The sequence below is a fragment of the Drosophila arizonae genome, unplaced genomic scaffold (genome assembly GCF_054131065.1).
Source record: "Drosophila arizonae isolate 15081-1271.41 unplaced genomic scaffold, UAZ_ARI_1.0 ARI_Backbone_159, whole genome shotgun sequence".
NCBI lineage: Eukaryota > Metazoa > Arthropoda > Insecta > Diptera > Drosophilidae > Drosophila > Drosophila arizonae.
The window spans coordinates 21,119-47,966 of record NW_028315230.1 but is presented as its reverse complement, the minus strand read 5'-3'; the positions used below and the strand labels follow the sequence as shown (position 1 = coordinate 47,966).

Here is a 26,848-nt window from a genome sequence, read left to right as displayed (position 1 = left end):
TCTCCAACCTAGCTTCACACCTATAGCTACCTAATAAATAATTCACAGCTACAAAGAAATAACATAATTCACTATAACTAACTAATAATAACAACATTATACAATATTCCCCACAAATACAAAACATATTAATGCAATTCTAAATAACTAATAATATAATACAATACAACTAACTAGTAATTACACTATAACTAACTAATAATAATAACATCACTAATAAAACAACAATCAGATATGGAAAAAAAAAAAAATAAAATAAAAATAAAAATAATAATAATAATAATAATAAATCAAACAATAAATATATATAGCACATAACAACCAAAAACTAAATCAAACGCTAATACTGAGAACAAGACAAGTCTAAGCGAAGAAAAGAAGCTGACAAAGCAGACATCTTCAACAAGAAACAAAAGGAAGCAACTTTGATACCCACCCTCGCACGTACTGCTCATAAAAAAATAATAAAAATAAAATAAAACAAATAAATGAAATAAAATAAATAAATAAATAAAATAAAATAAAAATAAAAATTTATAAATTATAAAAGACCTATTAAACAACAACTTAGTTACCTGCGTAAACTAAATAAGCATAATATAATCCAAACATAAACACCTAGTATGAACACATCCTAAAGTACGCTATTTGACAAAATTCGATAGCCACAAAGGAAACAAATACTCTGCGCCATATATTAAAACTCAAATTACACCAGGCAAATGCAATCTTAAATTACTACACTAAATAACAAGACAAATATTCCTAAAAGCCTAAAAATCACTAAATGAAACAAAGTCTAAACAAACAATAACTCACACTAAGGGATACAAGTAAACAAAAAACTAATGACAATTCTACAAACAAAACAATAACCTAAGAATAACAAATAACCTATGTATATACTATAAAATCAGACTCGGTAACTTTCCACGTCTTATCTGGAAATAAAAAGATTTATAATAATAAAGCCAGTCCTTTTTGCTACATATAAAAGCACATACTTACCCAGCCATCATCAACTTGGCAGTCCTCTCTGGTGCCACCTGCAATGAAACAAATTACACTGAAATAATACAAACAACTTTAAACTATAACACAGTACTCAACAAACAATAATTAACTCCTGAATCCTAATAAATTGAAACTACTTACCGAAGCGAATCCAGACACCAAATAAGAACAAAGCTGAAAATACACAAAATGTTAAAAATTCGATAACGATAAAACTGTACAAAATACTAAAACTCGATAATGATAAAGTAAGCAACCCTACTCAAAGATAAATTGACGCGCAAGCTACGCTAGCACACGCAAATATAACAAATACCTCGCGCGAATACAAATAATTCTATGATCCAATAAAATAAATCATCGAAATACATGCAGTTGAAGTTCTCTTGCCGACAATTTTAAATGATCTCAACTTAATATAATAAATTTGCAAGTAAACGACGAAAACAAATATGTACTTACCAATCTTACAACATGGCCGCCTCAACTAATGCCTCCTGCAAATTAAGACTATAAACACAAGCAACAAAACTAAACGGGCTAAACTTCTACTTACATATGCAACACTCGCAACAAAACTTATTAATAAAAGTGCTAAACCCTAAGTAAAAACAAAATTAATACACTTAACAAGCATAATTATAAATAAATAACCGACTTAACAAAGCAAATAATAAAAACACTTAGCAATAAATTAATAAATAAAACAAATGTTAAAATGGATAAACAAAACGAATAAATAAACTTATAACTAAGACACGATATTTTAATAATATACCCACCTCGCTATACACGCTACTGAGTGAATCTTGCAGTCAAAACTAACAAAAAAAAGAGATTTAAAAAAAAAAAAAATAATAATAACAATAATAATAAATCCAAAAACTTAAATATAAACAAAGTTAAAGCCCATAGCAAGCCAATAATAAATTAATATTCTTACTAATAAAACCAACAATAAAAACAATAAATAAAAATTTCAAAAAGATCAAGCAAAGCAAATAAATAATCTAGCAAGCAATCACGGTATAACAAATTCTAAATAAAGACGAATACTGCGGAAAGAAACAAAGTAAGCAAAAGCCAGAAAATAAAGGGTGCCTATGAATAAATAGCAAGTCTCAGACTAGCCTCTCTCCTGGATCCACTGAGTACTTACAACCTGGACATAGCTACAAATAAGAGCATCGACAGCAGCGCCTTCTTCTGCCTTCCCCCCCGGACCACTGAAGACCGGATGACAGCGACTGATGACGTTCTCTAGAGTTATCAAATTAACAACTAACAAACCAGCTAAATGTAATTAAATTTAAGAATAGTAATCCAAATTAAATTTAAAGAATAGTAAACCAAATTGTATTTAAAAGAACAGTAATCTAAATTGAATTTAACGAAGAAAATCTGACTTAGTCTTTACTCTTCCCCACCAAAATAAATCTGTATAAATAACTATAACCTTACTAGATAGATATATATATGTATATAAAAAAGAAAACACTCATTTATTTGTAAAATTCAAACTTTATTAATAAACACTTATATTAAGTTTCGCCTACTACTAGCTTATAATACTTACCACATAAGTGAATTGTAAATAAGCTGCCAACTAATTTCTAGAAAGTACTAATGCAAAGCACTGAGAAATGAATAAAGACACCCTGTTCCTTCTTCTCTCACCTTTACGCTGCTGGGCAGCCTAAAGCTTGAGGCGAGAAAAAGCAGGGCAATTGTGTATGTGATTCCCTCGCATGCAGGCTGAAATCTTACTAATAAAACAACAATAAAAACAATAATAAAAATTTCAAAAAGATCAAGCAAAGCAAATAAATAATCTAGCAAGCAATCACGGTATAACAAATTCTAAATAAAGACGAATACTGCGGAAAGAAACAAAGTAAGCAAAAGCCAGAAAATAAAGGGTGCCTATGAATAAATAGCAAGTCTCAGACTAGCCTCTCTCCTGGATCCACTGAGTACTTACAACCTGGACATAGCTACAAATAAGAGCATCGACAGCAGCGCCTTCTTCTGCCTTCCCCCCCCGGACCACTGAAGACCGGATGACAGCGACTGATGACGTCTCTAGAGTTATCAAATTAACAACTAACAAACCAGCTAAATTGTAATTAAATTTAAGAATAGTAATCCAATTAAATTTAAAGAATAGTAAACCAAATTGTATTTAAAGAACAGTAATCTAAATTGAATTTAACGAAAGAAAATCTGACTTAGTCTTTACTCTTCCCCACCAAAATAAATCTGTATAAATAACTATAACCTTACTAGATAGATATATATATGTATATAAAAAGAAAACACTCATTTATTTGTAAAATTCAAACTTTATTAATAAACACTTATATTAAGTTTCGCTACTACTAGCTTATAATACTTACCACATAAGTGAATTGTAAATAAGCTGCCAACTAATTTCTAGAAAGTACTAATGCAAAGCACTGAGAAATGAATAAAGACACCCTGTTCCTTCTTCTCTCACCTTTACGCTGCTGGGCAGCCTAAAGCTTGAGGCGAGAAAAAGCAGGGCAATTGTGTATGTGATTCCCTCGCATGCAGGCTGAAACAGTTTATACTCTCATTAACCTAACACGAACACTTAATACAAACTCATTAAAAGTTTACTGTTGAATTAAAATCACACAATAGTCAAATTAATACTTAAAATCAACAAGCTGCTCGCTGCAAAATCTAAACTAAAATAAAAACAACAACAAAAAAAAAAAAACAAACAAAAAAAAAACAAAAAAACAAAAAATAAAAAATAACTAGACTAGACAACAGCTTGCAATCAATAATTCTCATCACGTACCTTTAAACTATAAAGCCCTCTAATTGATAAAAACTGGGAAACTATAAAATTATTTTCTAGAAGGAAAATAAACAATCGCTCTCCAACCTAGCTTCACACCTATAGCTACCTAATAAATAATTCACAGCTACAAAGAAATAACATAATTCACTATAACTAACTAATAATAACAACATTATACAATATTCCCCACAAATACAAAACATATTAATGCAATTCTAAATAACTAATAATATAATACAATACAACTAACTAGTAATTACACTATAACTAACTAATAATAATAACATCACTAATAAAACAACAATCAGATATGGAAAAAAAAAAAAAATAAAATAAAAATAAAAATAATAATAATAATAATAATAAATCAAACAATAAATATATATAGCACATAACAACCAAAAACTAAATCAAACGCTAATACTGAGAACAAGACAAGTCTAAGCGAAGAAAAGAAGCTGACAAAGCAGACATCTTCAACAAGAAACAAAAGGAAGCAACTTTGATACCCACCCTCGCACGTACTGCTCATAAAAAAATAATAAAAATAAAATAAAACAAATAAATGAAATAAAATAAATAAATAAATAAAATAAAATAAAAATAAAAATTTATAAATTATAAAAGACCTATTAAACAACAACTTAGTTACCTGCGTAAACTAAATAAGCATAATATAATCCAAACATAAACACCTAGTATGAACACATCCTAAAGTACGCTATTTGACAAAATTCGATAGCCACAAAGGAAACAAATACTCTGCGCCATATATTAAAACTCAAATTACACCAGGCAAATGCAATCTTAAATTACTACACTAAATAACAAGACAAATATTCCTAAAAGCCTAAAAATCACTAAATGAAACAAAGTCTAAACAAACAATAACTCACACTAAGGGATACAAGTAAACAAAAAACTAATGACAATTCTACAAACAAAACAATAACCTAAGAATAACAAATAACCTATGTATATACTATAAAATCAGACTCGGTAACTTTCCACGTCTTATCTGGAAATAAAAAGATTTATAATAATAAAGCCAGTCCTTTTTGCTACATATAAAAGCACATACTTACCCAGCCATCATCAACTTGGCAGTCCTCTCTGGTGCCACCTGCAATGAAACAAATTACACTGAAATAATACAAACAACTTTAAACTATAACACAGTACTCAACAAACAATAATTAACTCCTGAATCCTAATAAATTGAAACTACTTACCGAAGCGAATCCAGACACCAAATAAGAACAAAGCTGAAAATACACAAAATGTTAAAAATTCGATAACGATAAAACTGTACAAAATACTAAAACTCGATAATGATAAAGTAAGCAACCCTACTCAAAGATAAATTGACGCGCAAGCTACGCTAGCACACGCAAATATAACAAATACCTCGCGCGAATACAAATAATTCTATGATCCAATAAAATAAATCATCGAAATACATGCAGTTGAAGTTCTCTTGCCGACAATTTTAAATGATCTCAACTTAATATAATAAATTTGCAAGTAAACGACGAAAACAAATATGTACTTACCAATCTTACAACATGGCCGCCTCAACTAATGCCTCCTGCAAATTAAGACTATAAACACAAGCAACAAAACTAAACGGGCTAAACTTCTACTTACATATGCAACACTCGCAACAAAACTTATTAATAAAAGTGCTAAACCCTAAGTAAAAACAAAATTAATACACTTAACAAGCATAATTATAAATAAATAACCGACTTAACAAAGCAAATAATAAAAACACTTAGCAATAAATTAATAAATAAAACAAATGTTAAAATGGATAAACAAAACGAATAAATAAACTTATAACTAAGACACGATATTTTAATAATATACCCACCTCGCTATACACGCTACTGAGTGAATCTTGCAGTCAAAACTAACAAAAAAAAAGAGATTTAAAAAAAAAAAAAATAATAATAACAATAATAATAAATCCAAAAACTTAAATATAAACAAAGTTAAAGCCCATAGCAAGCCAATAATAAATTAATATTCTTACTAATAAAACCAACAATAAAAACAATAAATAAAAATTTCAAAAAGATCAAGCAAAGCAAATAAATAATCTAGCAAGCAATCACGGTATAACAAATTCTAAATAAAGACGAATACTGCGGAAAGAAACAAAGTAAGCAAAAGCCAGAAAATAAAGGGTGCCTATGAATAAATAGCAAGTCTCAGACTAGCCTCTCTCCTGGATCCACTGAGTACTTACAACCTGGACATAGCTACAAATAAGAGCATCGACAGCAGCGCCTTCTTCTGCCTTCCCCCCCGGACCACTGAAGACCGGATGACAGCGACTGATGACGTTTCTAGAGTTATCAAATTAACAACTAACAAACCAGCTAAATGTAATTAAATTTAAGAATAGTAATCCAAATTAAATTTAAAGAATAGTAAACCAAATTGTATTTAAAGAACAGTAATCTAAATTGAATTTAACGAAGAAAATCTGACTTAGTCTTTACTCTTCCCCACCAAAATAAATCTGTATAAATAACTATAACCTTACTAGATAGATATATATATGTATATAAAAAAGAAAACACTCATTTATTTGTAAAATTCAAACTTTATTAATAAACACTTATATTAAGTTTCGCCTACTACTAGCTTATAATACTTACCACATAAGTGAATTGTAAATAAGCTGCCAACTAATTTCTAGAAAGTACTAATGCAAAGCACTGAGAAATGAATAAAGACACCCTGTTCCTTCTTCTCTCACCTTTACGCTGCTGGGCAGCCTAAAGCTTGAGGCGAGAAAAAGCAGGGCAATTGTGTATGTGATTCCCTCGCATGCAGCATTAACCTAACACGAACACTTAATACAAACTCATTAAAAGTTTACTGTTGAATTAAAATCACACAATAGTCAAATTAATACTTAAAATCAACAAGCTGCTCGCTGCAAAATCTAAACTAAAATAAAAACAACAACAAAAAAAAAAAAACAAACAAAAAAAAAAACAAAAAAACAAAAAATAAAAAATAACTAGACTAGACAACAGCTTGCAATCAATAATTCTCATCACGTACCTTTAAACTATAAAGCCCTCTAATTGATAAAAACTGGGAAACTATAAAATTATTTTCTAGAAGGAAAATAAACAATCGCTCTCCAACCTAGCTTCACACCTATAGCTACCTAATAAATAATTCACAGCTACAAAGAAATAACATAATTCACTATAACTAACTAATAATAACAACATTATACAATATTCCCCACAAATACAAAACATATTAATGCAATTCTAAATAACTAATAATATAATACAATACAACTAACTAGTAATTACACTATAACTAACTAATAATAATAACATCACTAATAAAACAACAATCAGATATGGAAAAAAAAAAAAATAAAATAAAAATAAAAATAATAATAATAATAATAATAAATCAAACAATAAATATATATAGCACATAACAACCAAAAACTAAATCAAACGCTAATACTGAGAACAAGACAAGTCTAAGCGAAGAAAAGAAGCTGACAAAGCAGACATCTTCAACAAGAAACAAAAGGAAGCAACTTTGATACCCACCCTCGCACGTACTGCTCATAAAAAAATAATAAAAATAAAATAAAACAAATAAATGAAATAAAATAAATAAATAAATAAAATAAAATAAAAATAAAAATTTATAAATTATAAAAGACCTATTAAACAACAACTTAGTTACCTGCGTAAACTAAATAAGCATAATATAATCCAAACATAAACACCTAGTATGAACACATCCTAAAGTACGCTATTTGACAAAATTCGATAGCCACAAAGGAAACAAATACTCTGCGCCATATATTAAAACTCAAATTACACCAGGCAAATGCAATCTTAAATTACTACACTAAATAACAAGACAAATATTCCTAAAAGCCTAAAAATCACTAAATGAAACAAAGTCTAAACAAACAATAACTCACACTAAGGGATACAAGTAAACAAAAAACTAATGACAATTCTACAAACAAAACAATAACCTAAGAATAACAAATAACCTATGTATATACTATAAAATCAGACTCGGTAACTTTCCACGTCTTATCTGGAAATAAAAAGATTTATAATAATAAAGCCAGTCCTTTTTGCTACATATAAAAGCACATACTTACCCAGCCATCATCAACTTGGCAGTCCTCTCTGGTGCCACCTGCAATGAAACAAATTACACTGAAATAATACAAACAACTTTAAACTATAACACAGTACTCAACAAACAATAATTAACTCCTGAATCCTAATAAATTGAAACTACTTACCGAAGCGAATCCAGACACCAAATAAGAACAAAGCTGAAAATACACAAAATGTTAAAAATTCGATAACGATAAAACTGTACAAAATACTAAAACTCGATAATGATAAAGTAAGCAACCCTACTCAAAGATAAATTGACGCGCAAGCTACGCTAGCACACGCAAATATAACAAATACCTCGCGCGAATACAAATAATTCTATGATCCAATAAAATAAATCATCGAAATACATGCAGTTGAAGTTCTCTTGCCGACAATTTTAAATGATCTCAACTTAATATAATAAATTTGCAAGTAAACGACGAAAACAAATATGTACTTACCAATCTTACAACATGGCCGCCTCAACTAATGCCTCCTGCAAATTAAGACTATAAACACAAGCAACAAAACTAAACGGGCTAAACTTCTACTTACATATGCAACACTCGCAACAAAACTTATTAATAAAAGTGCTAAACCCTAAGTAAAAACAAAATTAATACACTTAACAAGCATAATTATAAATAAATAACCGACTTAACAAAGCAAATAATAAAAACACTTAGCAATAAATTAATAAATAAAACAAATGTTAAAATGGATAAACAAAACGAATAAATAAACTTATAACTAAGACACGATATTTTAATAATATACCCACCTCGCTATACACGCTACTGAGTGAATCTTGCAGTCAAAACTAACAAAAAAAAAGAGATTTAAAAAAAAAAAAAAATAATAATAACAATAATAATAAATCCAAAAACTTAAATATAAACAAAGTTAAAGCCCATAGCAAGCCAATAATAAATTAATATTCTTACTAATAAAACCAACAATAAAAACAATAAATAAAAATTTCAAAAAGATCAAGCAAAGCAAATAAATAATCTAGCAAGCAATCACGGTATAACAAATTCTAAATAAAGACGAATACTGCGGAAAGAAACAAAGTAAGCAAAAGCCAGAAAATAAAGGGTGCCTATGAATAAATAGCAAGTCTCAGACTAGCCTCTCTCCTGGATCCACTGAGTACTTACAACCTGGACATAGCTACAAATAAGAGCATCGACAGCAGCGCCTTCTTCTGCCTTCCCCCCCGGACCACTGAAGACCGGATGACAGCGACTGATGACGTTTCTAGAGTTATCAAATTAACAACTAACAAACCAGCTAAATGTAATTAAATTTAAGAATAGTAATCCAAATTAAATTTAAAGAATAGTAAACCAAATTGTATTTAAAGAACAGTAATCTAAATTGAATTTAACGAAGAAAATCTGACTTAGTCTTTACTCTTCCCCACCAAAATAAATCTGTATAAATAACTATAACCTTACTAGATAGATATATATATGTATATAAAAAAGAAAACACTCATTTATTTGTAAAATTCAAACTTTATTAATAAACACTTATATTAAGTTTCGCCTACTACTAGCTTATAATACTTACCACATAAGTGAATTGTAAATAAGCTGCCAACTAATTTCTAGAAAGTACTAATGCAAAGCACTGAGAAATGAATAAAGACACCCTGTTCCTTCTTCTCTCACCTTTACGCTGCTGGGCAGCCTAAAGCTTGAGGCGAGAAAAAGCAGGGCAATTGTGTATGTGATTCCCTCGCATGCAGGCTGAAATTTATACTCTCATTAATCAAACAGGAACACTTAATACAAATGCTAGACAGTGCCATCTTCAAGCGCTATCTGAAAGATACAACTCATTAAAATTTTACTGCTGAATTAAAGACACAAAAAAGACAAACTAATACTTACAATCAACAAGACATCAAGACGCTTACCCACACACAAGCCTCGTAAGCAGTTTATACTCTCATTAATCAGACACGAACACTTAATACAAATGCTAGACAGTGCCATCTTCAAGCGCTATCTGAAAGATACAACTCACTAAAATTTTGCTGCTGAATTAAAGAAACAAAATAGACAAATTAATACTTACAATCAACAAGCTGCTTGCTGCAAAATCTAAACTAAAACAAAAAAAAACAAAAAAAAAAAAAAAAAAAAAAAATAATAATAATAAAATAAATTAAAAATAAAATAAAAATAATAAAATAAAATAAAAAATAACTAGATTAGACAACAGTTCGTAATCAATAATTCTCATAACTTACCTTTAAACTATAATGTCCCCTATTTGTACAAAACTGGGAAGCTATGAAATTATACTCTAATAAGAAAAATAAACAAATGCTCTGCAACTTGCCCGCACACCTACAACTATCTATACCGCAGCAAACAAATAACATAATTCTATAACTAACTTATAACAACAATAATATACAATAATCCTCACATCTACAAACTACAAGCACTTAAATCATAAAAACTGATAAACTATTTGACTACTCTAACATATTAAAGCAATCATAAATATCTGGCAATATAATTCAATATAACTAACTAGTAATTGCAATATAACTAACTTATAATAATAACATAATTAATTAATCAACAATCAGACAAAATTAAATAATAAAAATATATAGCACACAACAACCAAACACTAAATCTATTGCTTGTACAACAAGATACACCAAAACGCTTACCCACTCACAAGCTTCGTAAGCAGTTTATACTCTCATTAACCTAACACGAACACTTAATACAAACTCATTAAAAGTTTACTGTTGAATTAAAATCACACAATAGTCAAATTAATACTTAAAATCAACAAGCTGCTCGCTGCAAAATCTAAACTAAAATAAAAACAACAACAAAAAAAAAAAACAAACAAAAAAAAAACAAAAAAACAAAAAATAAAAAATAACTAGACTAGACAACAGCTTGCAATCAATAATTCTCATCACGTACCTTTAAACTATAAAGCCCTCTAATTGATAAAAACTGGGAAACTATAAAATTATTTTCTAGAAGGAAAATAAACAATCGCTCTCCAACCTAGCTTCACACCTATAGCTACCTAATAAATAATTCACAGCTACAAAGAAATAACATAATTCACTATAACTAACTAATAATAACAACATTATACAATATTCCCCACAAATACAAAACATATTAATGCAATTCTAAATAACTAATAATATAATACAATACAACTAACTAGTAATTACACTATAACTAACTAATAATAATAACATCACTAATAAAACAACAATCAGATATGGAAAAAAAAAAAAAATAAAATAAAAATAAAAATAATAATAATAATAATAATAAATCAAACAATAAATATATATAGCACATAACAACCAAAAACTAAATCAAACGCTAATACTGAGAACAAGACAAGTCTAAGCGAAGAAAAGAAGCTGACAAAGCAGACATCTTCAACAAGAAACAAAAGGAAGCAACTTTGATACCCACCCTCGCACGTACTGCTCATAAAAAAATAATAAAAATAAAATAAAACAAATAAATGAAATAAAATAAATAAATAAATAAAATAAAATAAAAATAAAAATTTATAAATTATAAAAGACCTATTAAACAACAACTTAGTTACCTGCGTAAACTAAATAAGCATAATATAATCCAAACATAAACACCTAGTATGAACACATCCTAAAGTACGCTATTTGACAAAATTCGATAGCCACAAAGGAAACAAATACTCTGCGCCATATATTAAAACTCAAATTACACCAGGCAAATGCAATCTTAAATTACTACACTAAATAACAAGACAAATATTCCTAAAAGCCTAAAAATCACTAAATGAAACAAAGTCTAAACAAACAATAACTCACACTAAGGGATACAAGTAAACAAAAAACTAATGACAATTCTACAAACAAAACAATAACCTAAGAATAACAAATAACCTATGTATATACTATAAAATCAGACTCGGTAACTTTCCACGTCTTATCTGGAAATAAAAAGATTTATAATAATAAAGCCAGTCCTTTTTGCTACATATAAAAGCACATACTTACCCAGCCATCATCAACTTGGCAGTCCTCTCTGGTGCCACCTGCAATGAAACAAATTACACTGAAATAATACAAACAACTTTAAACTATAACACAGTACTCACCAAACAATAATTAACTCCTGAATCCTAATAAATTGAAACTACTTACCGAAGCGAATCCAGACACCAAATAAGAACAAAGCTGAAAATACACAAAATGTTAAAAATTCGATAACGATAAAACTGTACAAAATACTAAAACTCGATAATGATAAAGTAAGCAACCCTACTCAAAGATAAATTGACGCGCAAGCTACGCTAGCACACGCAAATATAACAAATACCTCGCGCGAATACAAATAATTCTATGATCCAATAAAATAAATCATCGAAATACATGCAGTTGAAGTTCTCTTGCCGACAATTTTAAATGATCTCAACTTAATATAATAAATTTGCAAGTAAACGACGAAAACAAATATGTACTTACCAATCTTACAACATGGCCGCCTCAACTAATGCCTCCTGCAAATTAAGACTATAAACACAAGCAACAAAACTAAACGGGCTAAACTTCTACTTACATATGCAACACTCGCAACAAAACTTATTAATAAAAGTGCTAAACCCTAAGTAAAAACAAAATTAATACACTTAACAAGCATAATTATAAATAAATAACCGACTTAACAAAGCAAATAATAAAAACACTTAGCAATAAATTAATAAATAAAACAAATGTTAAAATGGATAAACAAAACGAATAAATAAACTTATAACTAAGACACGATATTTTAATAATATACCCACCTCGCTATACACGCTACTGAGTGAATCTTGCAGTCAAAACTAACAAAAAAAAGAGATTTAAAAAAAAAAAAAAAAATAATAATAACAATAATAATAAATCCAAAAACTTAAATATAAACAAAGTTAAAGCCCATAGCAAGCCAATAATAAATTAATATTCTTACTAATAAAACCAACAATAAAAACAATAAATAAAAATTTCAAAAAGATCAAGCAAAGCAAATAAATAATCTAGCAAGCAATCACGGTATAACAAATTCTAAATAAAGACGAATACTGCGGAAAGAAACAAAGTAAGCAAAAGCCAGAAAATAAAGGGTGCCTATGAATAAATAGCAAGTCTCAGACTAGCCTCTCTCCTGGATCCACTGAGTACTTACAACCTGGACATAGCTACAAATAAGAGCATCGACAGCAGCGCCTTCTTCTGCCTTCCCCCCCGGACCACTGAAGACCGGATGACAGCGACTGATGACGTCTCTAGAGTTATCAAATTAACAACTAACAAACCAGCTAAATGTAATTAAATTTAAGAATAGTAATCCAAATTAAATTTAAAGAATAGTAAACCAAATTGTATTTAAAGAACAGTAATCTAAATTGAATTTAACGAAGAAAATCTGACTTAGTCTTTACTCTTCCCCACCAAAATAAATCTGTATAAATAACTATAACCTTACTAGATAGATATATATATGTATATAAAAAAGAAAACACTCATTTATTTGTAAAATTCAAACTTTATTAATAAACACTTATATTAAGTTTCGCCTACTACTAGCTTATAATACTTACCACATAAGTGAATTGTAAATAAGCTGCCAACTAATTTCTAGAAAGTACTAATGCAAAGCACTGAGAAATGAATAAAGACACCCTGTTCCTTCTTCTCTCACCTTTACGCTGCTGGGCAGCCTAAAGCTTGAGGCGAGAAAAAGCAGGGCAATTGTGTATGTGATTCCCTCGCATGCAGGCTGAAAAAGTGATGTAGAGATCCCGCCATCTGACGCCCACGTTCCAACTACAAGTGCTGAGAACACACAGCAGGAGGCAGCCAGCCTCGCCAATAAAGTTTGCATCACTAGTAATGTGCAAATTACTCCACCTTCCACTACTACTGGTGTACGCGACGCTCCCCCCAACGTGAAGCCTGCGCCACTATTCCTGGCAAATGTCACTGACATCTTGTCGCTGCTAATCCGCCTGGACGAAGCCATCGGTCAGGACAATTATAGCACCTCTCGTACGGCCAACCATGGTATTAGAGTGCAGTGCAAGGACGTCGCTACTTATCGCAAACTGGTAAAGTACCTTGAAGTAAATAAAGTTGAAAACTATACCTTCCAGTTGAAAAGCGAGCGCGGCTTCAGAGCCATTATTCGTGATTTGCACTACTCCACTCCGGACCACTATATCCGTGAGAAACTAGCCAACTTAGGGCATCAAGTTCGCTTCTTAAGAGGCATTAAATCTCGCTTTACTAAGGAGCCACTTGATCTCTTTGAAGTCGAGTTAGTACCCAGTGCCAATAATGCTGAATTCTTGCAAATCACTGCCATCGGCAATCAGCGCGTTAAAATTGAGAAGCCGTACAAATCTAGCGAAGTCGCTCAGTGCCATAGGTGCCAGAAATTTGGGCATACAAAAAATTACTGCCGTCGCCCATTTGCCTGCGTCAAGTGCGGCGAAAATCATGCTTCCACGGACTGTGGCAGGCAGAAAGGTGACCAAACACCAGCGAAGTGTGCCAACTGCTCTGGCCCCCACGCCGCGAGCTACAAAGGTTGCCCTTCTTATAAAGAAGCGTGCAAGAAGCGCGAAAACGAAGGCGCCAAGCAGCTAGCAAAGATTATTAACAATCTAGCCAAGCCTGCTCCCACTGCAACTGCTCAGAGCAGTCGCCCAAATATGCCCAATTTGTTAAATATGCCAAATCTTTTACAGCAAGTCCCCCCTCAGTCACGACCGCAAACAGTTAGTGGGCCCAGCTATTCGGCTGCCCTTCGGGCGGGTTTAGAGTTTGCTCAGCCTATCGGGCCGGCAGCAATTAGCAGCAAACAGCGTCAGTCCAGACAAAAAGCCACCAAACGTAGCCAACAACAACAACAACTCATGCATCAACAACAGCAGCAGCAACAAGTACGTTTGCCTAGGCAGACAAGCGCACAGCGGCCGCTGCAGCAAATGCGTAGCCGCAGCCTGAGCACGCGCCGTAGGCGCCCACAACACATAGATGGGGGTGCGCATCCTAATAGTGGGGGTGTTTATCCTCAACGTTTCGAGCAGCCAATGAATGCGAATATGCCAAGTATGTCAGTGCAAGCTGGCCCCAGATTAGTGCCCAATCAGAATCGCGACAAATCGGATAAAATTATTGATTTGCTGACCAACCTCATGGCCTTCCTGTTGGCCAAATTTGGTCCCATTGAGAGCTCTAATGTCTAACAACATATCCACTTCCCCAAATGCCAGTAGACGCAGCGCTGCACTGCAGCCTCGCGTATCTCAACGTGTCAACAACATCAAGATATCTTTCTGGAATGCTGCTGGTGTCAAGAAAAAACTTAATGAGCTCAATCTGTATCTCGTCAAGCACGATATAGACATTATGCTTGTGTCTGAGACGCATCTGATTGATAGCGATAGCATTGCTATCAATGGCTATATCGTTTATTTAGCAAACCACCCCTCAAACAGGAGGAGAGGAGGTGCAGCTTTCATAATTAAACAAAATATATGCCATTATGCGATGCGTTGTACATCAAATGACTCGCATCAATCTGTTGAAGTTTCAGTCAGCTTGCAAAACGGCAGACACATCAACATCGTAGCTATCTACTGCCCGCCGCAACTCATTTGGTCTGGACAAGATTTCAACAACCTGCTATTAGCTCTGGGTGACACTTTTATAGTCGGTGGTGACTGGAACGCGAAAAGTCAGTGGTGGGGCAACGCCAGAGCCTGTATCCGTGGCCGCACACTAGTCAACAGTATCCTGCAAGTGAACTGCAACATCTTGGCAACTGGATCGCCCACCCATTATCCATTTAATGCACGCCAAACTCCGTCTGCCATTGACTTTGCGCTTTTTAAAGGCATCAGGCGTGAATTGCTGGCCATCTCTGACTCATTTGAGCTCAGCTCTGACCATCTTCCGTTGCAAGTTCAGCTGGTCGAGAAGCCAATCACTAGCAAAGCAAAAGGCCATCTTCTGCATCTGAATGCAAACATTAACAGATTCCAGAGCTATCTAAACGACAGAATCTTGCTCAACACTGAGATCAACAGTGAGGACGACGTCGATGATGCTGTTAATATTTTCGTCAAAAACATTGAAGATGCTGCAAACTATGCGAATCCACAGAGCCCACGCAAGATAACGAGAGCTAGATTTCGAGTTAATAGACAGACTCTGCAACTTGTCGAGGCCCACAAGCAAATCAAGCGCTATCTCGTTCGAAATCGCAATCCTTTGGCGAAGCAGCTCTGCAACAGGCTGTCGAATCGCATTCGCAAAGAGCTCATAGATGCTAGGCAGAAGTATGAGGAAGAGCTATTTAGATCTATCGATCCAACTGATAGATATAGTATGCAGAAACTCTGGCGACTGACCAACGAAATTAAGCGACAGCCTGCCCCAAATCTACCGCTATTGAAGTCCTCCAGTGGCAATGGCTCTAACGCTCATAACGTTTGGTGCAAGACTACTGCCGAGAAGGCTGAAACATTTGCTGCAAGTCTTGAACAGCGATTCCATCCCATCGTGACCACGTCGCCCAGTGATCTGGCTGAGATTGAGGCTCAAGTTAGCCAGCCATCTTTGACTCCTTCAGTCTCTTTTCGGCCAGTCACTGCGGCTGAAGTCATCAGTCACATCAGCACGCTTGAGAACAAGAAAGCGGCTGGATTGGATCAAATTGATAACCACACCATCAAAGCGCTGCCAATGAAGGCTATTTTGTATCTTGTTTTGATCTGCAACAACTCCTTTAGACTGGGTCATTTCCCCTCTTGCTGGAAGCTAGCGATGGTGAAGATGGTGCACAAGCCTGGCAAGCCTACGCAACATGTTTCATCATACAGGCCAATAAGTCTTCTATCTGGCCTCTCGAAGATACTGGAGCACTTAATATTGAGCCGTATGCTTGAGCAAGATGCTCTTATAAATGCGATTCCAAGCCATCAATTCGGATTCCGCAAAGCTCACTCAGCTGAACAGCAATTGGGTCGAGTCACCCAGTACATTATTAAAGCATTTGATGACCATAAATACTGCTCTGCTGTCTATATGGACATTAAAGAAGCTTTTGATCGAGTGTGGCATACAGGCTTGAAATACAAACTCAAGTCACTACTGCCGATCGCTCTCTATCGCATTCTCTGTTGCTATCTAACAGATCGCTCTTTTATTGTTGAGTGCCACGGTGGATGTCGCTCAGGAATCAGGCAGATTCACGCTGGTGTGCCACAAGGCAGCCTGCTTGGGCCAGTGCTGTATAATATATACACCAGCGATATACCAGCTACAACTTGTCTTCATGGAGTTCGTATTGCCACCTATGCTGATGACGTCATTGTTCTTGCAGCAGACTATCGACAAGCAGATGCGCTTAACTCACAGCAAGCTTACATGGATAGACTGGCTGAATGGGCGCGCAAGTGGTGCATTACAATTAATGCGAATAAAACTATGCACATCATGCATACACTCAGGCCTATAGCACCATATCAGGCTATTCGCATCGGCAACGAAACTATTGAAAATGGCACCTCGCATCCATATCTGGGCGTTACGTTAGATTCTAGACTGCGCCTCACTCAACATGTCACTACGGTCGTTACTAGGGTTAGGGCTAGGCTTAAAAAGATAGATTGGCTCATTAATAAAGATAGTAAACTATCTACTAAAAACTAAAACTATCATATACAAGCAGCTTGTTGCCCCACTATGGCAATACTCGCTACCTGTATGGGGTGCTCTTCTATCCGAGACCCAATTCAGCCGCATCAGAGTTATTCACGATAAAGCTTTAAGAGCCATATCTGGTGCTCAGTACTTTGTCTCTAATGCACGCATCAGATCTGCACTGGATGTCTTGTCTGCTGATGAAATATTCAATAATCTCTGCACAAAGTACTTCGACAGACTACGTGTACACAGCAACAACGATGCTAGAAAGATTGTCTATGATCCGTTCATCCCACAGCGGCTAACTATGCCCAGATACACGAATCTCATTAACACTCTGCTGGCTGATGATATTGCTCTGCGCAGTCAGCGACAGCGGCAAAGAGAAGCTGATGAAAATGCTGAGTTTAGAGAAAGATACCGTCGCCTACATCCGCCAGAGTATGGCCCGATCACCTTTCGCGAGCACAGCCGACGACTAATAGCGGAGCGATTCACGAGATCGTATCCAGATCCTCCTCGCAACTCCAGTGAGAATCGACGCAACAATGCTCCACCGATCGGCCTGGCTGCACACACACCTGCTTCTGGAGTGGCTCATAATATAGGTGACGCAGCTGCTTTGCAGCCGCGCCTGCCTATATTCCAGCAGTTGGCGCCGTTACCACCCACCATGGCCCCCATGCGCCCACCCATCATCGACCTAGATGACCTACCGGACTGATTAAATCTACTCTTCTCAAGAGGCTTCTAGCCAGACACACAAATAAGTATCAAATCTAATTGTCACTCAAATTGATCATTTGTATATACAAATATCACAATTAGCAACAGGCTATTGCACTATTTACTTAGAAGAGTAACTAAACCAACAAATAACATACAATTTAGATGTCTATTTTCAGCTCAAAAGTTTATTTTCAGCACATATATACATATGTGCAGCGAACATATATAGTGGTGCTTGCGCCTACAACATATGTACAATTTGAATGAGCCTGAAACTAACTTAAATAAATGCCCTATTGGCCGCGGAGCCCACTTGGCTAGTTCTCCTTGCTCTAGTGGTTGTACTCTGCAAAGAAAAATCAACATTAGAAATCTTTTAACACTTTTATTAAATTTTGCAAAACTCACATACCAGCCAGTCTGATCGCAATCTATGCAATTCCTCTGTCTTCAGTTTCTGAGCTCCCTTGCATTTTGCACTGCAGCAGCTATATATATAAAAAGACAGCAATTAATCAGTATACATTTTTAATATTATTAATTTCACTTACTTACTTATTAATATTTATACACATGTATCAATTAGCAGCATCAAATTTGCATTTAATGCAATTTGCAATCAGCTGACTTTGTTTTGTTTTGATTGTGCACTCCGATAGGTATTTACATATAACCAGGGATGCATCGTCACATGTACAATTGCACTTGCAATATATTGAATTAATACTTTTGAAATCAAAACTACTAAAACGAATTGAAAAGCTAATTTTTATTCAAATTATTAAATCCTATAAACTTATAACTATATATAATTAAATTAAAAACAATTATATTATAGCAGCAACTAAATTAAAATATATGTATGCATATGCGATACATTGCACTATTATTGCTATATATGCATTGTAAATATGTAAACTAAACTTAATAATAATTAAAAATACTAGTAAATTAATTAATTACACTAACTCTAGATCTTATCGCCAATAATTATTATCTATTGTTAATTCTTATTGTTCATAGTCTTTTACTTGCCATATATTCATGTTATTACATTCGATAACTCGCCGATAATTACATATGTAACAACTTTGCACTTTGTGTTGACAGTTGTGCAGATTCTTATAGCCATTGAAACTTAAATGTAAATATGTAAAGTATATTATTATTCTTATCAATTTTTATTAACTTTATGCAATTAAAACTATTTTTTAACTTATACATGTAATGGAGAAAATGACCAGACCTTGTCTCGACTTTTCTCTATAACTCCAATTGGCCACTTTGAGCTGATTTCTCACTGCATCTTGCAGATGCTTATAAATGAAATATCTGAATTATATTAAATAATGCTACTTCTTACTATTGTAAAATATTAATCTTAATTAACTACTTAGTCTATTATCAGCTATTCAAGCACTCTTTTGTATCTTATTACCTTAAATTTGCTCTTTATCTTTATATTTTGTAAAATTAAGCTGCACTGTTATTTTTGTGCACTTATTGCTATTTAAATTAATTCATATTATGAAAAGTTACGACAAATATCGACCTTTTGTATACTTTTAAGTATCTATAGGCGCTAATCATATTCTTAAGAAATGCTATTGTAAAGTATTGTTTGAATAAAAAGTATCTCCACTCTCTCTTCCCCTCGCCATGCAGCTGCAGGACAGCTGATCATGTTTGAGATGGGAAGAAGGGGAGATCATTATTGTGTGTTCTCTTGTAACATACGAACAGAAAAAAAAAACATTTTAGCAGAGAGATTCACGAGGTCATATCCGGCCTCAACCCGCAACTCCAGCGAAAATCTTCGCAGAATGGCAGCGCGACGCAGAAATGAGGCTCGTCGCAACGGCGCGCCATCGTATGACGCAGTCCCACACACCCCCACCTCTGGGGCGACACAAAATATAGGCGACGCTACTGCCTCGCAGTCGCGCCTGCCAATCTTTCGGCAACTGGCGCCACTGCCACCCACAGCGAGCACTTCGCGCACACACAACACAAATCCAGGAGATTCTTCGGCCGATGCAGGCTGGTCCTTCCCCAGCAACTGATTGCAAGCATATACGCTAAAAAAGAACATAAATCTGCATTAAAATTCCAATTGGCCATTGGTATATGCAAGCAACTTACCTGGAAACTGGTCGTCCTCACATATCCTATCTGCAAAGGGTATCCTAACAAATAAAACTCAAATTGAATTTTATATTCAATTAAAGTTTTATTTGGCACGTATGCACATACACACATGCAGCAAAACAACACTACAATGCACTGGCTTAAACTACACAATCAACTTAACTAAACTGGCGGCACTGCTCGGTGATTGGGATGTGGAGTCTTCTCAGCTGCTACCTCTCGTTCCACCGGATGATTCCCTGCAAATAAAAACAAAACAACATTAAGTATAAACACTTATATATATATATGTATAATTAACATTACCTCGCAGCCATTTTGCGTCACTCACTTCTTCGGCCTGTCGAACACACGTTCACTTGCACTTGGGAGAAATTGCTGAAACAGATGAATAATTTATTAATTAATATCTAATTATTAATAATTATCTCATTATTCTTATTAGAATCCATACTCATCTCTTTCAGTTGCAACTTTTGCAATAAATTGCACTCTGCCTTTTCATCATATGTTCTTCAAACATATGTTTTTATCTGTGCATATCGATATGCATACCAGGGGTGCACAACCTCTCTTCGCGATTGTTTTTTTTTTTTGCGATAGTTCTATAAGACAAAATGAAAAGAAAAACTTATTGGAATTCAAATTTATTATTTCTTAATCAACTATAAACTATATTAATCCAAATTAAAAATAATATTAGTAATATTGCAACTGAAACCACATATGTGATAGCACTTGTGATATTTTTGCACAAATATCGCTATGAAATGAATATATAAGAATATTAATGAAATGAAAGCTTACCATTTAATAAATAATTATTTGCTATAATAGTATATACTAGTACATTTTTAAGCACTATTACTCACATTTTATAACTAATTGTAAATTCCCATTGCCATTTATGCATTTTTCGATAATTACCTTTTGTTTTGATTTATGCATCCCGATAAACGTATAAACGCACAGCTGCACAATCTCTCCTAAATTGCACTTGCGGTTTAATTTAACTTTTTAGACTGAAATAAAGGTGATAAAATGAAAAGAATTATAGATATAAGTTCAAGAATTTAATTAAAAGTTATATTAGCTTAGACAAGTATGGAGAAAATGACCGGACGATGTCCCGACTCTTCTCTCTAAATCCAATTAGCGGATCTTCTCACTGCTAAGTTTGTTGCGCATCTTATAGGTGTTCCTGCAAATAGAATTAAAAGTAAAATGAATTAATTAATTGTATCAATTGTTATTGTTTTAATCTACATAAAAATTATAACTAAACCTACTCATTAGTTTTAAACTAGTTATTTAAGCACATCAAATGTTATTCATTTTTGTTTTTGATCTGCTCTTTTGTATAATATGTAACGCAATGCTGCACAGCAATTTAATGTTGCACTTGCGACTATTTAAACAGCTCATGTGAGCAAGTTTCGGCTAATATCGACCTAAGTAACTTAAGGCGCCATGTAAATTCAAAAAAAATGCTAACGAAGAGTATTATATGAATAAAGAATATCTCTCTATTCTCTCCTCCTCTCCATTTAGCTGCTGGTCAGCTGTTATGGGCGAGAATGGAGGAAAGAGAGATTATTAATGTGTGTTCTGTCAAGGCATACAAACAGAAATTAATTAATATCTAATTATTAATAATTATCTCATTATTCTTATTAGAATCCATACTCATCTCTTTCAGTTGCAACTTTTGCAATAAATTGCACTCTGCCTTTTCATCATATGTTCTTCAAACATATGTTTTTATCTGTGCATATCGATATGCATACCAGGGGTGCACAACCTCTCTTCGCGATTGTTTTTTTTTTTTTGCGATAGTTCTATAAGACAAAATGAAAAGAAAAACTTATTGGAATTCAAATTTATTATTTCTTAATCAACTATAAACTATATTAATCCAAATTAAAAATAATATTAGTAATATTGCAACTGAAACCACATATGTGATAGCACTTGTGATATTTTTGCACAAATATCGCTATGAAATGAATATATAAGAATATTAATGAAATGAAAGCTTACCATTTAATAAATAATTATTTGCTATAATAGTATATACTAGTACATTTTTAAGCACTATTACTCACATTTTATAACTAATTGTAAATTCCCATTGCCATTTATGCATTTTTCGATAATTACCTTTTGTTTTGATTTATGCATCCCGATAAACGTATAAACGCACAGCTGCACAATCTCTCCTAAATTGCACTTGCGGTTTAATTTAACTTTTTAGACTGAAATAAAGGTGATAAAATGAAAAGAATTATAGATATAAGTTCAAGAATTTAATTAAAAGTTATATTAGCTTAGACAAGTATGGAGAAAATGACCGGACGATGTCCCGACTCTTCTCTCTAAATCCAATTAGCGGATCTTCTCACTGCTAAGTTTGTTGCGCATCTTATAGGTGTTCCTGCAAATAGAATTAAAAGTAAAATGAATTAATTAATTGTATCAATTGTTATTGTTTTAATCTACATAAAAATTATAACTAAACCTACTCATTAGTTTTAAACTAGTTATTTAAGCACATCAAATGTTATTCATTTTTGTTTTTGATCTGCTCTTTTGTATAATATGTAACGCAATGCTGCACAGCAATTTAATGTTGCACTTGCGACTATTTAAACAGCTCATGTGAGCAAGTTTCGGCTAATATCGACCTAAGTAACTTAAGGCGCCATGTAAATTCAAAAAAAATGCTAACGAAGAGTATTATATGAATAAAGAATATCTCTCTATTCTCTCCTCCTCTCCATTTAGCTGCTGGTCAGCTGTTATGGGCGAGAATGGAGGAAAGAGAGATTATTAATGTGTGTTCTGTCAAGGCATACAAACAGAAAAAAAAGTTGTGAATTAAATCTATTTAAATCGGGTTTTTTGCAATTAAATTTTGCAAATTAAATTGCTGCAATGCCTAGGGGCTATACTGCAGATGACGGTGACGAGGATATGGACGTGGAAGTCGAATTATTAATCGACTCGCAGCCACTAGCGCCTGCGCCCACGCCATTAAAAGTGCCGGTAAAGAAAAGTGTGGTTACGGCACGACCAACAACTTCTCGAGCTGCGGCTCAGCAATTAAAGGCAAAACCATCCACTTCTGCGGAATCTATGGTCGCCGAATATCTTGCTGCAAAAAATGCAATGCAAAGTGCTACAAAGCCGCTCTCTAGTGAGAGAGCAGCAAAGAGGACTGCTGAAAAAGGCGACAGCCCCAAGAAGAAGACTGCGCAGCTGGGCGCAGTTGATCTGGATGGCAGTGACGAAGACTGCCAGCAAATTGACGACTATATACGGACCACCAGGACTGAGGACACACAGCAAGAGGCAACTGGCCTCGTTAATAAAGCTCGCACTGCTGCAAATGTGCAAGCTATGCCGCCCAATGCTGCCGCTGCAGCTGTTACTGCTGCTTCCGCTGCCGCCGCAACTGGAGCTAGCCATGCGCAACTCAACGCGAAGCCCGCTCCGCTATTTTTAGCAAATGTCACGGACATAATGCCGCTTTTAATCCGCCTGGATGATGCTATCGGCCAGGAGAACTACACCACCAAGCCCGCTGCAAACCATGGCATCAGAGTGCAGTGCAAGGACATCGCTACGCACCGCAAATTGGTAAAGTACCTCGACGTTAATTCGATTGAAAATCACACATACCAGTTGAAATGCGAACGCGGCTATAGAGCCGTTATCCGGCATTTGCACTTTTCCACTCCGGATCACTATATTCGTGAGCAGTTGGCCAAATTAGGGCACGAAGTTCGCTTCTTAAGAGGCATTAAATCACGCTTCTCCAAAGAGCCGCTTGACCTTTTTGAGGTTGAGTTAGCCGTCAGCGCAAACAACGCAGAATTGCTGCAAATAACTGCCATTGGCAATCAGCGTGTAAAAATTGAGCGGCCGTACAAATCAAGCGAAATTGCCCAATGCCATAGGTGCCAGAAATTTGGGCACACAAAGAATTATTGCCGTCGCCCCTTCGCCTGCGTCAAGTGCGGCGCCAATCATGCTTCCACGGACTGTGGCAAGCAAAAAGGCGACCAAACTCCAGCGAAGTGTGCCAATTGCTCCGGCCCACATGCCGCGAGCTACAAAGGCTGCCCTTCTTATAAAGAAGCGTGCAAGAAGCGCGAAAATGAAAGTGCCACGCAACTAGCTAAAGTCATTAGCAACTTAGCCAAGCCAGCTGCCACTACTGCTGCTCAGAGCAGTCGAGCAAATATGCCAAACATGTCTAATATGCCAAATCTTTTACAGCAAGCCCCCCCTCAGTCACGACCGCAAACTGTTAGTGCAGGGCCCAGTTATTCGGCTGCTCTTCGGGCTGGCCTTCAATTTGCTCAGCCTGTCGGACCGGCAGCTATTAGCAGCAAACAGCGTCAGTCTAGGCAAAAAGCCACCAAAGTTAGCCAGCAACAACAACAGCAGCAGCAACAAGTCCGTTTGCCTAGGCAGGCAAGCGCACAGCGGCCGCCGCAGCCAAAACGCAGCCGTAGTCTGAGTACGCGCCGTAGGCATCCGCAACCAATAGATGGGGGTGCGCATCCTGTTAGTGGGGGTGTTCATTTTCAACGTTTCGAGCAGCCAATAAATGCGAATATGCCAAGCATGCCAGTACAAGTTAGCTCTAGATTAGAGGCTAAATTAGATAAACTCATTGAGATGATGACCACTGTCTTTGCCTTCTTGATGGCCAGAGTTGGTCCCAATGAGCCTTCAAATGTCTAGTAATGTATCCACTTCCCCAAATGCCAGTAGACGCAGCGCTGCACTGCAGCATGCTGTAACTCAACGTGTCAACAACATCAAGATATCTTTTTGGAATGCTGCCGGTGTCAAGAAAAAGCTTAATGAGCTCAATCTATATCTCGTCAAGCACGATATAGACATAATGCTAGTGTCTGAGACGCATCTGACTGATAGCGATAGCATTGCTATTAATGGCTATATTGTTTATTTAGCAAATCACCCCTCAAACAGGCGCAGAGGAGGTGCAGCCTTTATAATTAAACAACATATATGTCATTATGCTATGCGCTTTACATCTTACGACTCGCATCAATCTGTCGAAGTTTCAGTCAGCCTGCAAAATGGCCGTCACATTAATATTGTCTCAATCTACTGCCCGCCGCAAGTCATCTGGTCTGGGCAAGATTTCCACAACCTGCTATCTTCTCTGGGTGACACTTTTATAGTCGGTGGTGACTGGAATGCGAAAAGTCAGTGGTGGGGCAACGCCAGATCTTGTCTCCGTGGCCGAATGCTAGTCAATAGTATTCTACAAGTGAATTGCAACATTCTGGCAACTGGGTCGCCCACCCATTTTCCGTTTAATTCGCGCCAAACTCCGTCTGCCATTGACTTTGCGCTATTTAAAGGCATCAGGCGAGATTTGCTGACCATCACTGACTCTTTCGAGCTCAGCTCTGATCATCTCCCGCTGCAAGTTCAGCTGGTTGAGAAGCCTGTCACCAGCAGAGCAAAAGGCCACCTGCTTGATTTGAATGCCAACGTCAACAAATTTCAGAGCTATCTAAATGAAAAAATCTTGCTCAACACTGAGATCAGCAGTGCTGATGATGTTGATGATGCGGTCAATATTTTTGTCAAAAATATTGAAGATGCTGCAAACTATGCGAATGCACAGAACCCACGCAAGATAACGAGGACTAGATTTCGTGTAGATAGACAGACTCTGCAACTTATCGAAGCCCATAAGCAAGTCAAGCGCTATCTCGCTCGAAATCGCAATCCGATGCTTAAGATGCTCTGCAACAGGCTGTCGAATCGCATACGCAAAGAGCTCATATATGCTAGGCAGAAGTATGAGGAAGAGCTATTTAGATCTATCGATCCAACTGATAGATATAGTATGCAGAAGCTCTGGCGACTGACCAACGAGATCAAGCGGCAGCCTGCTCCAAATCTACCTCTGTTGAAGTCCTCCAGTGGCAATGGCTCTAATGCGCAAAATGTCTGGTGCAAGACAACAGCCGAGAAGGCCGAAACATTTGCTGCGAGTCTTGAGCAGCGTTTTCAGCCAATCGTGACTACGCCGCCCAGTGATCTGGCCGAGATCGAGGCTCAAGTTAGCCAGCCATCTTTGACTGCTTCAGTCTCATTTCGGCCAGTCACTGCGGATGAGGTCATCAGTCACATCAGCACGCTAGAGAACAAAAAAGCGGC

General features: G+C 35.2%; 1 protein-coding gene and 3 long non-coding RNA genes across 11 annotated transcripts in view; 3 read left to right on the top strand and 1 right to left on the bottom strand.

Annotated features, from left to right (window-relative positions):
* Nucleotides 1-657: 657 nt before the first annotated feature.
* On the bottom strand, nt 658-1,146 carry LOC149267727 (uncharacterized). Its single transcript, XR_016271499.1, has 2 exons — nt 1,009-1,146; nt 658-941 (listed from the first exon to the last, which is right to left on the bottom strand). It is a non-coding gene; the product is annotated as an uncharacterized LOC149267727 (long non-coding RNA).
* Nucleotides 1,147-1,944: 798 nt separating this feature from the next.
* On the top strand, nt 1,945-2,753 carry LOC149267726 (uncharacterized). The gene is made up of 2 exons (XR_016271498.1): nt 1,945-2,086; nt 2,140-2,753. It is a non-coding gene; the product is annotated as an uncharacterized LOC149267726 (long non-coding RNA).
* A 639-nt stretch (nt 2,754-3,392) lies between these two features.
* Nucleotides 3,393-26,848, top strand: part of LOC149267723 (uncharacterized) — a 43,433-nt gene continuing 19,977 nt past the window's right edge. For 4 of the 7 annotated variants that reach the window (XR_016271501.1, XR_016271502.1, XR_016271503.1 and 1 more), the window contains exon 1: nt 3,393-13,834. This is a non-coding gene — a long non-coding RNA (uncharacterized LOC149267723). The remainder of the gene's footprint in view (nt 13,835-26,848) is intronic. The other 3 variants (XR_016271505.1, XR_016271506.1, XR_016271504.1) reach the window with 3 other exon arrangements.
* On the top strand, nt 22,562-25,390 carry LOC149267725 (uncharacterized). 2 transcript variants are annotated; one of them, XM_089476208.1, is made up of 2 exons: nt 22,562-22,904; nt 22,970-25,390. In XM_089476208.1, exon 2 carries the CDS (start codon nt 23,573-23,575, stop codon nt 25,388-25,390), a length of 1,818 nt encoding a protein of 605 aa, XP_089332334.1. In that variant the 5' UTR covers nt 22,562-22,904; nt 22,970-23,572. The 2 variants fall into 2 exon arrangements, with proteins under 2 accessions (XP_089332334.1, XP_089332333.1); XM_089476207.1 differs by having other exon boundaries at nt 22,578-22,904; nt 22,965-25,390.

What these genes read in the sequence shown, in the direction of transcription:
- LOC149267725 (XM_089476208.1), top strand. Translation starts at nt 23,573, where the DNA reads ATGCCTAGGGGCTATACTGCAGATGACGGTGACGAGGATATGGACGTG.